Genomic DNA, 17,850 nt, shown 5'->3' on the forward strand with positions numbered 1-17,850 from the left:
CTACCTGTCGCCCATGAATGGAATAGAGAATGTGCTTATAAAATTTTCAGATGACACCATGCTGGGAGGGTGTTACAAGCACTTTGGAGGGCACATTTAAAATTCAAAATGTCTTTGACAAATTGAAGAATTGGTCTGAATTCAGCCAGTTGCAATTCAATAAAGAAAAGTGCAAAGTACTTCACTTAGGAAGGAAAAAGCAAATGCCCAACTACAAAGTTGGAAATAACGGTCTTGGTGGCAGGACTGCTGAAAAGGATGTGGGGGTTATAGTGGACCATAAACTGAAATGAGTTGTCCATGTGATGCAGCTGCAAAAAGGCTGACCTGATTCTGGGGTGTTTTAACAGGAGTGTTGTATGTAAGACACAGGAGGTAATTGTCCTGTTCTACTTGACACTGGTGAGGCCCCAGCTGGAGTACTGTGTCCAGTTCTGGGCACCACAATTTAGGAAGGCTGTGGACAAATTGGAAAGAGTCCAGAGGAGAGCAACAAAAATGTTAAAAGCCTTAGAAACCCTGATCTGTGACGAAAGGTTGAAAAAAACAAGGTTGTTTAGTCTTCAAAAAAGAAGACTGAGGGGGACCTGATAACGGTCTTCCAATACTTTGAGGGCTTTTATAAAAAGGACAGTGATCAAATTGTTCTCCATGTCCACTGAAGGTAGGACAATTAACAGGCTTAATCCGCAGCAAGGAAGATTTTAAATGAGATGTTAGGAAAAACTTCCTATCTATAAGGTAGTTGAGCTCTGGAATAGGCTTCCAAAGCAGGGCATGGGGTCCCCATCATTGGAAGCTTTTAAAAACCAGTTGGACAAACACCTGTCAGGGATGGTCTAGGTTTACTTGGTCCTGTATCGCACAGGTGACTGGACTTGACAACTTCTCGAGGTCTCTTCCAGTCCTACATTTCTATGATTCTATGAAATCCCAAAGGGACATGCTCTTCTTGCAGATCAACCTCTTAGATAGGTCCTTAAGGTGGTCTGGCTGGATATTCAGTTTATGTGCCCCACTGGCAATCTTATTGTGCCATCGCAGCTTTTGGTGCCCACATGATGGCTGGCGGGGTAGCAGCATTCCTGGGCACAGGCACGTGGAATTTTCTGATTTTCATGACAATATGTCTGCACCGAGACAGCCTCCAAAACTGAACCAGTGCAGGTGGGAGGCAGCTGCTGGGTTCTGCTTCAGATATCCCATTTCTGGTCTTATCCTGCCACTTAATATGGAGCAACTGAGAAAGGCTCCAAAACACAAATCCAATGTTCTTCAGCCTTCCTCAGCACCCATGTTTCACTGCCCTGCAATAGAGTTGCTATGACCATGTTTCCATCGATCCACAGCTCCGTGGCAAGTCTGATGCCATGCCCGCAATGTGGCAACTGCTGCTGCTATACAAGCGCCCACATCTTTTGAGCATCCTCCAGCGCTGTAACACTGCCCAAGTATTCGACCCTTGCCACCTGCTCGATGTCCCATCTGGACAGATTAATAGGGAGCTGTTTGTAATGTGGGGCTGGAGATGGCTTCGTGGTAAGAGCCAGAGACTTAGTTTTATCCAGATTAATAACCTTACCATCGAGGCAGGTTCTGTATGAGCTTCTGGCCCTGGGTGAGGCATGTTGACAGGGCTGAGTAGGAGAAGCCCTGAACTGTCACTGCCCATTCCTAGTTCTGTGGATAAACCAGGGCTTCTACCCCAAGTCAGGCACTGAATTAGGGTTGCCAGTTTTGGTTGGATGTATTCCTGGAGATTTCATCACATGATATAATCTTTAATTAAAGATTAATCTTTAATTCCTGGAGACTCCAGGCCAATCCTGGAGGCTTGGCAACCTGAATTCATGCAAGCCCCTTTAAAAAGGGTGAAAAGCAGCCAAAGCAGCCAGAGGACAGCTGGGCTGTGTTACAGAAGGAATCACAGAAGATAAGGGTTGGAAGAGACCTCAGGAGGTCATCTAGTCCAACCCCCTGCTCAAAGCAGGGCCAACATCAACTAAATCATCCCAGCCAGGGCTTTGTCAAGCCGGGACTTAAAAAACTCTAAGGATGGAGAGTCCACCACCTCCCAAGGTAACCCATTCGAGTGCTTCACCACCCTCCCAGTGAAATAGTGTTTCCTAATATCCAACCTAGACCTCCCCCACTGCAACTTGAGACCATTGCTCCTTGTCCTGCCATCTGCCACCACTGAGAACAGCCTAGCTCCATCCTCTTTGGAACCCCCCTTCAGGTAGTTGAAGGCTGCTATCAAATCCCACCTCACTCTTCTCTTCTGCACACTAAATAAGCCCAGTTCCCTCAGCCTCTCCTCATAAGTCGTGCCCCAGCCCCCTAATCATTTTCATTGCCCTCCGCTGGACTCTCTCCAATTTTTCCACATCCTTTCTGTAGTGGGGGGGCCCAAAACTGGACGCAGTACTCCAGATGTGGCCTCACCAGTGCCGAATAGAGGGGGAAAAACAGTTACTCACCTTCTTGTAAGTGTTGTTCTTCAAGATGTGTTGCTCATATCCATTCCAATTAGGTGTGTGTGCACCGTGTGCACAGCTGTCGGAGAGTTTTTCTCCTAGCAGCACCCGTCAGGTTGGCTGTGGAGCCCCCTAGAGTGGCGCCTCCACGGCACTCAATATATGACCCTGATGACCCGGCCCCTCCTCGGTTCCTTCTTGTGATTACTCCAACAGAGGGCAAGGCGGGTGGGTTTGGAATGGACATGAGCAACACATCTCGAAGAACAAGTTATTAGAGGTGAGTAACCGTTTTTCTTCTTCGAGTGATTGCTCATATCAATTCTAATTAGGTGACTCCCGAGCCTTACCTAGGTGGTGGGGTGGAGTTATGGAATTCCTGATTGGCGCACCACTCTGTCGAAAGCTGCATCATCTCTGGCTTGCTGGACGATGGCATAATGAGAGGTGAACGAATGCACCGAGGACCAACTCACTGCCCTGCAGATTTCTTGGTTCGGGACCTGGGCCAGGAATGCCACCAATGAGGCCTGTGCCCTTAGTGGAGTGTGTTGTAACTGCCGGGACTGGTGTCTTGGCCAGCTCATAGCACATGCGGATGTAGGAAGTGATCCAGAACAATATTCTTTGAGATGAGACCGGGAGTCCTTTCATGCGGTCAGCCACCGCTATGAACAACCGGTTTGATTTCCTGAATGGCTTAGTGCATTCAACATAGAAGGATAACGCTCGCTGAACATCCAAGGAGTGCAACCCCTGCTCACGGCTACCGGCATTTGACTTTGGATAAAAGACAGACAGGAATATGTCTTGGCTGGTATGGAAATGAGAGACCACCTTAGGCAGGAAAGCAGGGTGAGGTCTGAGCTGCACCATGTCTTTGTGGAAAACTGTATGAGGTGGGTCGGAGGTAAGGGCCTTTAACTCAGACACTCTTCTTGCCGATGTGATGGCAATTAGGAAGGATACCTTCCATGAGAGGTAGAGAAGGGAGCAAGTCATCAGCGGTTCAAATGGGGGCCCCATTAACTTGGAGAGGACCAAATTAAGGTCCCATGCAGGGACAGGCTGTCTAATCTGAGGATGTAGCCATTCCAGACCCTTGAGGTACTGTCCCACCATGGGGTTGGCAAAGACAGAGCGCCCAGTGACTCTGGGGTGAAAAGCTGAGATAGCCACTAGGTGTACCTTTATGGACGATACTGCCAGGCTTTGCTGTTTCAGGTGCAGAAGGTACTCCAGAATAAGAGGTAACGGTGCCTGAAGTGGGGGCGTATGACGCTGGTCCCACCAGCAAGTGAACCTCTTCCACTTTGCCAGATATGTGGCCCTCCTGGAGGGCTTTCTGCTGCTGAGTAAGACCTCCCTTACCTGCTGTGAGCACAGAATTCATGGGGTTCAGCCATGAAGCTTCCAGGCCGTGAGATGGAGGGGCCGTAGGTCTGGGTGATGAAGCCGACCGTGGTCCTGAGTGATAATGTCGGGGAGGAGCGGCAACGTGACCATGGCATCAACCGACAGATCCAGAAGCGTGGTGTACCAGTGTTGTCAAGGCCATGCTGGTACCCCCAGAATTATTTCTGCCCCGTCTCTGCAGACCTTGAGCAGGACCTTGTGCACGAGAGGGATCGGGGGAAAGGCACAGAGGAGACGGCCTCCCCAGGGTAGCGGGAATGCGTCCGCGATTGAGCCCGGGCTGCTTTTCTGGAAGGAGAAGAATGTTGGACACTTCCTGTTGCTCCGAGCGGCGAACAGGTCGATCTGGGGAAACCCCCACCTCTGGAAAATGGAGTGAATGACGTCCAGCCGGATGGACCACTTGTGGCTGTGAAAGGACCTGCTGAGGTGGTCCGCCTGTACGTTCTGGACTCCTGGCAGATATGATGCTTCCAGGTGCATGGAGTGGACTACACAGAATTCCCACAGTCTGAGGGCCTCCTGACAGAGGGACAAGAACCGGGTTCCACCCTGCTTGTTGATGTAAAACATTGCAGTGGTGTTGTCCGTCGTGACTGCCACATACTGGCCTTGCAGTTGAGGCTGAAAGGCCTGGCATGCAAGATGCACAGCTCTCAGCTCCTTGATATTGATATGGAGAGAGAGCTTGTCCTGTGACCACAGGTCCTGCATTCGGAGATCTCCCAGATGTGCACCCCAACCTAGAGCTGACGCGTCTGTCACCAGAGACAAGGAGAGTTGAGGGCTGCTGAAGTGGACTCCCCCGCAGACCATTGGAGCATTGAGCCACCACTGGAGTGACTCTAGGTCCTTCTGTGGTACCGTGACCACTAAGCCCAGGCTGTTGCGCCCCAGGCAGCATGTCGAAGCAAGTCATGTCTGTAGATGCCTGAGCCCCAGCCTGGCATGCCGGACCACATACGTGCAGGTGGCCATGTGACCGAGGAGACTGAGGCAATTCCTCGCTGTTATAGTCGGGTACTCACTCATGTATTGAATCACGCATGACATGGCTTGGAATTGGGACTCTGGCAGACATGCTCTTGCCTGGACCGAGTCCAACACTGCCCTGATAAATGCTATTCTGTGGGTCGGTGACAAGGTTGACATGTTCACGTTGAGGAGGAGACCGAGTCTCTCAAACGTGGATGTGACCAGACTGACCTGAGACTCCATCTGCTCCCTGGTGCACCCCCTGAGTAGCCAGTCATCTAGGTAAGGGTATACCTGCACCTGCCTCCTTCGGAGGAAGGCTGCTACCACTGACATGCACTTGGCGAACACTCATGGGGCTGTCGACAGGCCGCAGGGAAGAACCATGAACTGATAATGTTTTTGGTAGATCACAAACCTTAAGAAGCATCTGTGAGCAGGGTGAATCGCTATGTGAAAGTACGCGTCTTTCATGTCAAGCGCAGCGAACTCATCTCCTGGATCCAGGGAAGGGATAATTGTATTGAGGGAAACCATGTGGAACTTCAACTTTGCTATGAACTTGTTGAGTCCTCGCAGGTCTAGAATGGGTCTGAGACCCCCCCACTGGCTTTGAGGATTAGGAAGTATCGGGAATAGAATCCCTTGCCCCTTAGCTCCTGAGGAACCTCCTTCACTGCTCCTATGGCAAGGGGTTCCTGCACCTCCTCGATAAGGAGCTGCTCATGAAAAGAGTCCCTGAAGAGGGTTCGGGAAGGGGGGTGGGAGGGACGGTAGGAGCCGAATTGGAGAGAACATCCCATTTCCACCATGCGAAGGACACAGCGGTCTTATGTTTTTTGGGACCACGCACGGTAGAAGTGGGATAGACGGTTCAAAAACCACGGGGAAGGATCCGGTGTTGACACAGGTGCTCCGTCCTCAGGTGCACCTTCAGAATATCTATTTTGAGCCCAATGAAGGCTTAGTCGGGCCCTGGACCTGTCAGATGGGGGATGAGAAGGCTTACACTTGCCATTCCTACCCCTGCGCCTGTAGAATTCCTGCCTCGGCCGAGGAGGATATGGGTGCTGTTGTGGCGGTTGGGGCTTAAAGGGCTTTTGTTGGGTTGCCGGGGTGTGTGCATAGCCAAAGATTTCATTGTCACCCTGGAGTCTATGCCGTCTGGAGTCAGTCTGCTCGGCAAACAGACCCACCCTGTCAAAGGGTAGGTCTTGCATAGTTTGCTGAACCTTGGGCGAGAGCCCCGAGGCCTGCAGCCAGGAACTACGCCGCATAGCTATCCCTGAGGACAAGGTGCAGGCTGCTGAGACCGCAGCGTCCAGTGTGGCCTGTAAAGAGGTCCATGCCACTGCCTTGCTGTTAGGGGCAAATTCCTAAAGCTGTGTTTGTAAGGTTATTGGTATTATGATTTATGATGTTTGTATGGAACCCATTTTGTTATCTAAAATGGAGGACTTGGTCATGTGATCAGGAGTGTTGTGCAGTTGGAGTGTTTTCCCGCCCTTTCCAACGGTCAGCAGTGGCCCAAGTAGTAAACAAGTTCCAGTTTTAACTGGATTTTCCCGCGGATTCTATGGGGTTTCCCAAGGCAGGGGTCTCAAACTCGTGGCCCACAGGCCATCTGCGGCCCACGAACCTCCCCAGTGTGGCCCGCAGGGCTCCAGGAGTTTTGGGGCCGGGTCTCTCCCTTGGCCTCACCTGCCACCCCCGGGCACTCCTCCCACACACCCCCCAGGTGATTTATGATGGTCCGGGGTCCCAGCAGCGCAGCAGAGCTGAGTGGCATCTGCCAGCTCGCTCCACGTGTCTGCTGGCCCCTTCCTGCAGCCCCGGGCAGGGTGGGGCTGTGCCTCCGTGCGCTGCCCCCACCCCAAGTGCCCTTGCGGCCCATGGGAAGCTGCGGGGACGGTGCCTGGGGGCAGCAGTGCACAGAGTCCCCCCGGCCGGCCTGACCTTGGAGCCCCAGGTAAGCGCCGCACCCCCTGAACCCCTCCCAGAGCCTGGACCACCACCCCCTCCACACATACCCCCTCCTTCCCCCAAACTCCCTCCCAGAGCCTTCACACCCTCCCCACACACCCCAGCCCCCAAACTCTCTCCCAGAGCCTGCACCCCCTTCCCACACACCCCCTCCTGCCCCCAAACTCCCTCCCAGAGACTGCACCCCCTCCCCACACACCCCAGCCCCCAAACTCCCTCCCAGAGTCTGCAACCCCACCCCCTCCTCCTGCACGCTCCAGCCCAGAGCCTGCACCCAGCACCCAAACTCCACCCCAGACTCTCTCCCCAACCCAAACTCCCTCCCAGAGCCCAACCTCTCACTCCTTCTGCACCCAAACTCCCTCCCACAGCCTGCACCCCAATCCCCTACCCCAGACCTCCTCCCCTACCCAAACTCCCTCCCAGAGCCTTAGGCAGGTGGGGAGTGGAGTTTTTTGGGGGGCAGAGTTTTGGGGGGCAGGTTCTGGGTGGCATGAGTGACATTATTGGCCCGCTGGAAGGATTTGAGGACTGGCACTGGCCGTAAAGTAAATTGAGTTTGAGACCCCTGCCCTAAGGGATTTTGTGCTATATAGGCTATATAAGAGCGGCAGTTACCTCAGTTCGGGACTGCCCATCCGAGTGGCAGGTGCACGCGGGTTTGCTTCCACAGGTGATCAAAACTCTGGACAAGTGCCATCTCCAGCTATTACTTACCATCTGCAGCAGTTAATGTCCACCGTTGTCATTCGCCTGTGAACACCCAGCTGTCATCTCGTGAGCCTGCCGCCGTGTCATCTGGAGCCAGTGTGAAGGACGAGTCATCAAGGGATCTCCTCAGAGTTCCTCTCCTGAGGCTCTGTACAAGCCAAAGGATCGAAGTCCTGAGCAACCATCAGAAGGGTGACATTGTATGTTTACTTACCTTTTGTACTCCACGGGTGTCTAGTTTGGGTCTTGGCTTCAGGCCACAGATGTTCTGAGTTACTGTACCGATAGAATAAGTTTCTGTTATTGTTTTATGCATTTTTCCCGTTCCCATTTATGTACCTCAGTTTCCCCAAAATAAACACAATGTGTTTGGTTTATATACACCTGATTCCACTTGCCTCATTCCAGCAGAGGAAGGGGAAGGGAGGTTACCTAAGGAGGACTAGCTTGGCTACCAACCAGGTGATAGATACTGGAACTCTCAGTAAAGGACTGTGGGCCTATATTTTTGTTGGGGGAGTTCCCTGCAGCCTTTCCATATTTTATTCCTTGACCGAACATTGCCCTCCCCGACAACTGCCCCAAACTCCTCCCTGGACTCTGCTGGTACCAGCTCCCTAAACTTCAGCATTGAGTTCTAGGAGTTAAAGGTACCTGCTCAGGATTGCCTGTTGGTTGGCAATCCTGAGTTGCAAACCCCCCATGGAGTAAACTTTGTGTTCGAATAAATCCAGGCGCTTGGCGTCCTTAGATTTAGGCGCTGGGGCTTGCTGACCCTGCCTCTCCTCTCCCTCTCCTTTACTGCCAACACTACCAACGAGCAAGGCTGTGGGTGTGTGAACAGGTAGTCAAACCCCTTGGAGGGCACGAAGTACTTCCTCTCCACACCCTTAGCGGTGGGAGGGATGGAGGCTGGGGTCTTCCAAATGGTCTTTGCACTGGCTCGTATAGTTTTTATGAGGGGTAGAGGGACCCTGGATGGTCCTTCTGATGCCAGGATGTCCACCATAGGGTCCTTCAGCTCTATCACCTCCTCAGCCTGCAGGTTCATATTCCGTGCCACCCTGCGCAGGAGTTCCTGGTGGGCACGGCTATCTATAGGGGGCGGTCCCAAGACAGAGGTGCCTGCCACCGCCTCATCCGGAACCCACCCCAGTTCCTGAGCCAGACCCTGGAGTGGCTGGCACGGAGCTAGAGGTGGCTGGCACGGAGCTAGAGGTGGGGCAGGAGGTCCCCAAGGACAAAGAGGGTGGAGGAACTGGGTCCGCCAGACCCACTTTGTCCTCGGGGACCTCCTGCCCCACCTCTAGCTCCATGCCAGCCACTCCAGGGTCTGGCTCAGGAACTGGGGTGGGTTCCAGAGGAGGTGATGCAACCGCCGAATCCTCTGCACCCTTAGGGGTGGGGCGACTGGCTGCTGCCTTCAGCACCCTAGGCTCGGACGCCACTAAGCATGAGGCCTTGGACTGGGCACCCTGGGCCTAGTGGTATGCCCATGGGGTCCAAAATGGCCACTGTGCTGGCCCGTGACACTGCGCAGGCCATGGCCCTGCACCGACGTCGGGTATGTTCCATTCCGGCGCTGCTGCGAATATTTGGACCCTGTCTCCAAGTTCGAATCGGTGCAATGTGGGGTGGGGGGGACTCGGTGCAATGAGGGCTCGCGGGGGGCAGGTCTGTTGGGGGGACTCGCCATGAGTGGGGGCAGTGTGGAGGCCTTTTTTGGGGGTGGGGCACTGTAGCACATCTCTTTAGCAGTAATCTTGGGCCAAGCAGTGTCTGCGGGAGGGGAGGGACAGACCAGTCGCGTGGTGACGGGCTGGGCTCGGCTCAGTAGGGCTTGAATCCCTGCCAGGGTTAGAGCTTCTACTTTCACTTCTCTTGCTGTTTCTAGGTTCCTTGGTCTAGTTTGCCCCCTTCGCCGTTGGAAAGAGCAGAAAGACAGGCCAGGAGGGAGACTCCAGAGCCGGTCTGCATTGGAGACAGCGCTGCGGGGATCCCCTCCAGCGGGGCAGGCACCTGCTGATGGTAAATTACTGCACTGCATTACTGCTGGGCTGGTGCTGGGAAAGTCTGGGCTTGGAGGAAGGCCCCTGTTTGTCACTTGGAGGCAGTGGGGGCCGGGTTCTGATCTCTGTCACGCTCATGTAAACCCAGAGCCAGAAATTACTTTGGCATAATTGAGCAGAATTTGGCCCTAACTCAGTGTCCTAGCCCCCCCTCGCTGATCAGAACTGGATCCTGCTGTCATTGAAATCAGTAGGAGCTAAGCCTGCACCCTTGCAGCATTGATCTCTGAGCTGGTTGCCTGATGCAGTGAGTCTATGGCAGGGATAAGGAAAGAAGCCAGATCTCCTGACTTGTGGCTTAACCACAGGGCCATCCTGCCTTCGTCCACATTTCGCTGTGGCCAGTGTTTGTTCTTGTTTTAACGAAGGTGAAATGTCCCTTTTCTAATCTAGGTTGATCCCTTGGGGTTTCTCTTTCTGTTTCTTTCACTTCCTGGCTCTGCCCTCCCTCCCTCCAAGCTGTTGTTCGTGGCGTTGTTTGAAAGACAGGCCAAAGTTTTTCATTGACACTTTAATTAAAAATGTTGTGATCACATTTCTCCCGACGTTATCTACAAAACCTCAAGGTGGGGCTTAAACTGCCCCATCTCCCTTTGAAGTGTGCAGGAAACTCTGGGCGGCGTCAGAGCATGGAGGAAACAAAGTCCATTTTGGGGAGTTGGGAGCCAAAGAAATAGTAGCAAAAGGAAAATGAAATACGGTTGTGCATAGCTGGAGGTGGGCTGTAACCACGTATGGCTGAGCTCTGCAGCAGGCCATTAATGCACTCCTACCTCTGTGGCTCAGGCTTATTGCTTGTTCTGTCTGAGGAGCCCAATAATGTTTCCTGTCTGAGCAGGTGGGTGCAGCTCTGCAGCTGAGAGAAGCTCTGGAGCTAGTATTGGTTTAACCCCCTTGATGCCTTTTCTCTCCCAGCTGAGGTGTCTGGTACGTCGAGACATCATGATCAATGATGCTTTGGGAAGGTGACTCTCTTCCACCAGGATCCACAGAGTGGGGTCACCTATCGGGTCCCCGCACTGCTGTATATCCTCACAGACACGCTCCTGGCGTTCATGGAGAAGCACTCCTCTGCCAGGGACGAGGACGCTGAGTACCTGGTGCTGAGACGAGGTCGGAAGACAGGGACTTCGGTCAAGGTAATTCCTTGTGCGTTGTTTCCCTGCAGACCCCCCCCTTGCTTGCTGCCGCTCTCAGCCCGAGGTGTCTCAGCATTAGCGCTTCCCATGTTACCCGGGGTTCTTTCAACCCAAAGCTCTTGGTAACTTTTACTCTGTGCGAGGTGGACGGTCACATACCTGCTTCTGCGTTCCTACAATCTGTGCTGCTTGTGTCAGAGACGTAGCTCTGAGAGCATCAGATTCTGCCTTCAAATTAATCACTTCACTTTCCTTTTCCGCTCTGATTCTTTCCAGTTCCTGCACCTGGTCTTTTAACCGATCTATCTCCTGATCCAGTGTTGTCGCAACCATCCACAACCCCAGCAAAGCAGCCTTTTTCTTTGCCCTACCATTCGGACCTCCCCACCTTCCTGCACTAACCCAGATATCCCATTGCTTGTGGAGCTGCAAGAAGGCTCCGGGGCCAGTGAAGGCACCAGGCTTCCAGGGTCCATTACCCCCATACTCTTGTACAAAATCTGTCAAGCTGTTTCCCAACATAATGTTCAACTGTTCACTCTTTCCAGTTGTTTCCCTGTCTCTGGACATAATTTCTCAACTCCAACAGGCAATCAGCCTGAGTTCTGAGTCCCAGTAACGGAATGTATCCGTAAATTAACTCACGAACTGCGACACGGGAACTTGTAGGGAGCGACCCAACCCCGCCGTCTTTTACCTCCTATTGCAATGGACAAACTACAAACTGTTTGTACCATCCGTCTCCTTCCTCTCTACCACATCCTTGCTGGGGCCTCCAAATTCTGTTCTGTGCGAGCCGCCTCAAGGCTGCCAGGGCAGCGTAGTGAGCTTCACACCGACACCAGGGCTTCTGGAGGCAGATGACGTGGAAGAGCCAGACACCCCAGCCCACGAGATGACCTGCCTGTTGAACAGTGGGAATGCCGCCTCCGCCCTCCACAGAAGCACCATGTCATGGCTGCTTTACTCCCACCCGATGGATAAACGCAAGCAGGTCAACCTGAGCATCTATCTCAACCGCTCCCCATTGAATGAGGCCAAGTGGGGACACCCCTGGCTCCTGTACGAAGGGCCGTGTAGTTACTTGGACCTGCCCGTGTGACAGTAGGCGCCAACGCTGCTCTTGTTTGGCTACTTGTTTGAGTGCGGGGTGAATTACGCGTGTGAGGAGATCGCCCTCCAGTTCTTCTGCTTTGAGGATCTCCGGAAGAGCAGAGGCTCCTGCCCCTCCTTAGAGCAGGAGCCCGAACCAAAGCTAAAATCTGACTAGCAGTGTCCTCCAGGGGAGTAAGTGAGGCAACCCCTCCCGAAGATCCCCACCCCCATGAGGCCTGGGCTTCCAAAAGCAGCCTCTTCTTTTGGGTGTCTCTGGTTCAGGGCCTGGGACTTCCTAGGGCATGGGTGGACAAACTATGGCCCGTGGAATGAGTGTAATAATTTCTGTGGAGTTATGACAACTATTTTGTCAGAGTTGATGTGCCATAGCCCTGTGCTAAAATTCTTATGCCCTTCCAATCGAAATTCTTAATGTCCACCACTGCCCCCAGCTGGTTAGAATCACATCAACTCATAGGCGCAGGAACTAGGGGTCTGGGGGGTGCTGCAGCAACCCCAGGTTTTATGTGGGGCTCTGCTTCTGGCCCCGCACCTGGGGTCCCGGCCGCTGGCCCTGCACCCAGAGTCCTGGCTTCTGGCCCTGTGCCCAGGGTCCCAGTTGTCAGCCTCGGGGCTCTGCTCCCGGCCCCACATGCAGGGTCCTCTCCTGGCCCTGAGTCTGGGGCTCTGCCCCCGCCCCCAGCTGTGGCCCCAGCCTCAGTCCCCTTACCATGTCCATGTTCCCCCTCCTAGAGCCACGGCCCTGCTCCCAGCCTCAGCTCTAAGGGATGGCAGGGAGAGCGGACATGGGTAAGGGGGGGTGCAGTGTCCCCACTATAAAAATGATACTGGAATCCGTCTTAAACCTGGTGCTTTTTCATTTAGAAGGAGGGGTGGGAACCCCAAAAAGACAAAGGATTCTCACCTTGTGCCAAAGATATAAAAGGGGGTGGGACAGAACAAAGGGATCTTCCAGAGAACACCCCGGCTTTCCATCTAAGGCTTTGGCTACAGTTGCACGTTATACCACAATAAAGCCTCCCAGAGCGCTCTACCTTACTCCCCGTCCAAACTGGCAAGGCACGGAGAGCACTCTGACTCCCTGGCTGGAGTGCTCCTGGTACTCCACCTCCCCGAGAGGATTAACAGCTGTTGCGCATTGGCTGAGACGCTCCAGCTCCAGTGTAAACGGGGAGTAACGTTATTACGCACGGATTGACCTCCGGAAACTCCCCATAATCCTTTTAGCTGAAGCGTCCTCTCTTGTTTTGTTGTGAACTCCGGGTGCGGAAGTGCCGTTTCAAAGCTCCGTTTCGGGGGCTGCTTATCAAAAAACCAAACACAGCCACTGTTGGCTTTGAATGAGTGAGAGGCAGGCAGGGGGCTCCGTTTGGAGCGCCGACAGCCAATGTTTACTTGAAGAGAGAGGCGGGAAGGGGGGTTGGGGACCTTTTCGGCGAGCAGCTGCTTATCTCGTCTATGAGAAAAAAAGAAACAGCTGCCGTTCGCTTTCAGTGAGTGAGAGCAAGCGGGGGAGGGAGGGGGGGTCTGTACTTACAAGGCAGCACGCTGACACACTCTCAGCCCCCCAAACACCCACTCTCTCTCCCCCCATGCTCCCTGTCACACTCCACCCCCGCCCCCATTGGAAAAGCACGTTGCAGCCACTGGAATGCTGGGATAGCTGCCCATAATTCACCGCTCCCATTGCGCTGCAAATGCGGCCACGACAGTGCGCTGGCACCTGACAGTGTGGACAGGCTGCAGCGCTTTCCCTACTCAGCTGTACGAAGGCGGGTTTAACTCACAGCGCTGTACATCTGTAAGTGGAGCCAAGGCCAAAGATGTCTGCTGGAACTGACAAGGACTGTACCAGGGGAAAGGATTGAGCCCAGACAAGAAAGGAGTCTAGTCTGTGAAAGAAGATTATTGGAACCTCTCTGAGGGTGAAATATTACCTGTAATCAGTTTCTTAATGTATTAGGTTTATACTTGTGTGTTTTGTTTCATTTTGCTTGGTGACTTACTTTGTTCTGTCTGTTATTACTTGGAACCACTTAAATCCTACTTTTTATACTTAAATAAAATCACTTTTGTTTATTAGTAAACCCAGAGTAAGTGATTAATACCTGGGAAAGCAAACAGCTGTGCATATCTCTCGATCAGTGATATAGAAGGTGGACAATTTATGAGTTTACCCTGCATAAGCTTTATACAGAGTAAAACAGATTTATTTGGGGTTTGGATCCCATTGGGAACTGGGTGTCTGGGTGCTGGAGATACGTGACTTGCTGAGCAGTTTTTCATAGAATCATAGAATAACAGAGTTGGAAGGGACCTCTGGAGGCCATCTAGTCCAACCCCCTGCCCAGAGCAGGACCAATCCCAACTAAATCATCCCAGCCAGGGCTTTGTCAAGCCTGACCTTAAAAATTTCTAAGGAAGGGGATTCCACCACCTCCCTAGGTAACGCATTCCAGTGTTTCATCACCCTCCTAGTGAAAAAGTTTTTCCTAATATCCAACCTAAACCTCCCCCACTGCAACTTGAGACCATTACTCCTTGTCCTGTCATCTGCTATCACTGAGAATAGTCTAGATCCATCCTCTTTGGATCCACCTTTAAGGTAGTTAAAAGCAGCTATCAAATCCCCCCTCATTCTTCTCTTCCGTAGACTAAACAATCCCAGTTCCCTCAGCCTCTCATCATAACTCATGTGTTCCAGTCCCCTAATCATTTTTGTTGCCCTTCGCTGGACTCTCTCCAATTTATCCACATCCTTCTTGTAGCGTGGGGCCCAAAACTGGACACAGTACTCCAGATGAGGCCTCACCAATGTCGAATAGAGGGGAACGATCATGTCCCTCGATCTGCTGGCAATGCCCTTACTTATACACCCCAAAATGCCATTGGCCTTCTTGGCAACAAGGGCACACTGCTGACTCATATCCAGCTTCTCGTCCACTGTCACCACTAGGTCCTTCTCTGCAGAACTGCTGCCGAGCCATTCGGTCCCTAGTCTGTAGCGGTGCATGGGATTCTTCCGTCCTAAGTGCAGGACTCTGCACTTGTCCTTGTTGAACCTCATCAGATTTCTTTTGGCCCAATCCTCCAATTTGTCTAGGTCCCTCTGTATCCTATCCCTACCCTCCAGCGTATCTACCACTCCTCCCAGTTTAGTGTCATCCGCAAACTTGCTGAGGGTGCAATCCACACCATCCTCCAGATCATTAATGAAGATATTGAACAATATCAGCCCCAGGACCGACCCTTGGGGCACTCTGCTTGATCCCGGCTGCCAACTAGACATGGAGCCATTGATCACTACCCGTTGAGCCCGACAATCTAGCCAACTTTCTACCCACCTCTTAGTGCATCCATCCAGCCCATACTTCTTTAACTTGCTGACAAGAATACTGTGGGAGACCGTGTCAAAAGCTTTGCTAAAGTCGAGGAATAACACGTCCACTGCTTTCCCTTCATCCACAGAGCCAGTTATCTCATCATAGAAGGCAATTAGATTAGTCAGGCATGACTTTCCCTTGGTGAATCCATGCTGACTGTTCCTGATCACTCTCCTCTCGTCTAAGTGCTTCAGAATTGATTCCTTGAGGACATGCTCCATGATTTTTCCGGGGACTGAGGTGAGGCTGACCAGCCTGTAGTTCCCAGGATCCTTCTTCTTCCCTTTTTTAAAGATGGGCACTACATTAGCCTTTTTCCAATCTTCCGGGACTTCCCCCAATCGCCATGAGTTTTCAAAGATAATGGCCAATGGCTCTGCAATCACAGCCGCCAATTCCTTTAGCACTCTCGGATGCAATGCATCCGGCCCCATGGACTTGTGCACGTCCAGTTTTTCTAAATAGTCCCAAACCACTTCTTCCTTCATAGAGGGCTGGCCACCTCCTCCCCATGCTGTGCTGCCCAGTGCAGTAGTCTGGGAGCTGACCTTGTTCGTGAAGACAGAGGCAAAAAAAGCATTGAGTACGTTAGCTTTTTCCACATCTCTGTCACTAGGTTGCCTCCCTCATTTAGTAAGGGGCCCACACTTTCCTTGGCTTTCTTCTTATTGCCAACATACCTGAAGAAACCCTTCTTGTTACTCTTAACATCCCTCGCTAGCTGCAACTCCAGGTGTGATTTAGCCTTCCTGATTCCATTCCTACATGCCCGAGCAATATTTATATACTCATCCCTGGTCATTTGTCCAATCTTCCACTTCTTGTAAGCCTCCTTTTTGTGTTTAAGATCAGCAAGGATTTCACTGTTAAGCCAAGCTGGTCGCCTGCCATATTTACTATTCTTTCTACACATCGGGATGGTTTGTCCCTGTAACCTCAATAAGGATTCTTTAAAATTCTTTCCCCCTCATGTTATTCTCCCAGGGGATCTTGCCCATCAGTTCCCTGAGGGAGTCAAAGTCTGCTTTTCTGAAGTCCAGGGTCCGTATTCTGCTGCTTTCCTTTCTTCCTTGTGTCAGGATCCTGAACTCGACCATCTCATGGTCACTGCCTCCCAGGTTCCCATCCACTTTTGCTTCCCCTACTAATTCTTCCCGGTTTGTGAGCAGCAGGTCAAGAAGAGCTCCACCCCTAGTTGGTTCCTCCAGCACTTGCACCAGGAAATTGTCCCCTACAGTTTCCAAAAACTTCCTGGATTGTCTGTGCACCACTGTATTGCTCTCCCAGCAGATATCAGGATGATTGAAGTCGCCCATGAGAACCAGGGCCTGCGATCTAGTAACTTCTGCGAGTTGCCGGAAGAAAGCCTCATCCACCTCATCCCCCTGGTCTGGTGGTCTATAGCAGAGTCCCACCACGACATCACCCTTGTTGCTCAGGCTTCTAAACTTAATCCAGAAACTCTCAGGTTTTTCTGCAGTCTCATACTTGAGCTCTGAGCAGTCATACTGCTCCCTTACATACAGTGCAACTCCCCCACCTTTTCTGGCCTCCCTGTCCTTCCTGAACAGTTTATACCCATCCATGACAGTACTCCAGTCATGCGAGTTATCCCACCAAGTCTCTGTTATTTCAATCACATCATCATTCCCTGACTTTGCCAGGACCTCCAGTTCTCCCTGCTTGTTTCCCAGGCTTTGTGCATTTGTATATAGGCACTTGAGATAACGCGCTGATTGCCCCTTGTTCTCAGTATGAGGCAGGAGCCCTCCCCTCTCACACGCTCCTGCTCTTGCTTCCTCCCGGTATCCCGCTTCCCCACTTACCTCAGGGCTTTGGTCTCCTTCCCCTGGTGAACCTAGTTTAAAGCCCTCCTCACTAGGTTAGCCAGCCTGCTCGCGAAGATGCTCTTCCCTCTCTTCGTTAAGTGGAGCCCGTCTCTGCCTAGCACTCCTCCTTCTTGGAACACCATCCCATGGTCGAAGAATCCAAAGCCTTCTCTCCAACACCACCTGCGTAGCCATTCATTGACTTCCACGATTCGACGATCCCTACCCCGGCCTTTTCCTTCCATGGGGAGGATGGACAAGAACACCACTTGCGCCTCATACTCCTTTATTCTCCTTCCCAGAGCCACGTAGTCTGCAGTGATCCGCTCAAGGTCACTCTTGGCAGTATCATTGGTGCCCACGTGGAAAAGCAGGAAGGGGTAGCGGTCCGAGGGCTTGATGAGTCTCGGCAGACTCTCCATCACATCGCGAATCTTAGCCCCTGGCAAGCAGCAGACTTCTCTGTTTTCCCGGTCAGGGCGGCAGATAGATGACTCAGTCCCACTGAGGGGAGAATCCCCGACCACCACCACCCGCCTCCTTCTCTTGGGAGTGGTGGTCGTGGAACCCCCAACCTTAGGACAGTGCATCTCATGCCTTTCAACTAGTGGAGTCTCCTTCTGCTCCCTTCCCCCAGACGTATCATCTGGGCCACTCCCCGCAATGGTACCTGTGGAGAGAACATGAAAACGGTTACTTACCTGTGTCCGCGTTGCTGGTACATGGACGTTCCCCCTTCTTCTTCTGGAGGT

At 52.4% G+C, this 17,850-nt stretch overlaps 1 protein-coding gene across 1 annotated transcript; it reads left to right on the forward strand.

Annotated features, from left to right (window-relative positions):
• Positions 1 to 9,069: 9,069 nt before the first annotated feature.
• Positions 9,070 to 12,040, forward strand: LOC141981070 (sialidase-3-like). The gene is given in 4 exon segments (XM_074942876.1): positions 9,070 to 9,126; positions 10,615 to 10,770; positions 11,360 to 11,385; positions 11,440 to 12,040. Coding segments are annotated over 4 exon segments (840 nt in total).
• Positions 12,041 to 17,850: the final 5,810 nt, after the last annotated feature.

This window comes from Natator depressus, chromosome 1 (genome assembly GCF_965152275.1).
Source record: "Natator depressus isolate rNatDep1 chromosome 1, rNatDep2.hap1, whole genome shotgun sequence".
In the NCBI taxonomy this organism is placed as follows: Eukaryota; Metazoa; Chordata; order Testudines; family Cheloniidae; genus Natator; species Natator depressus.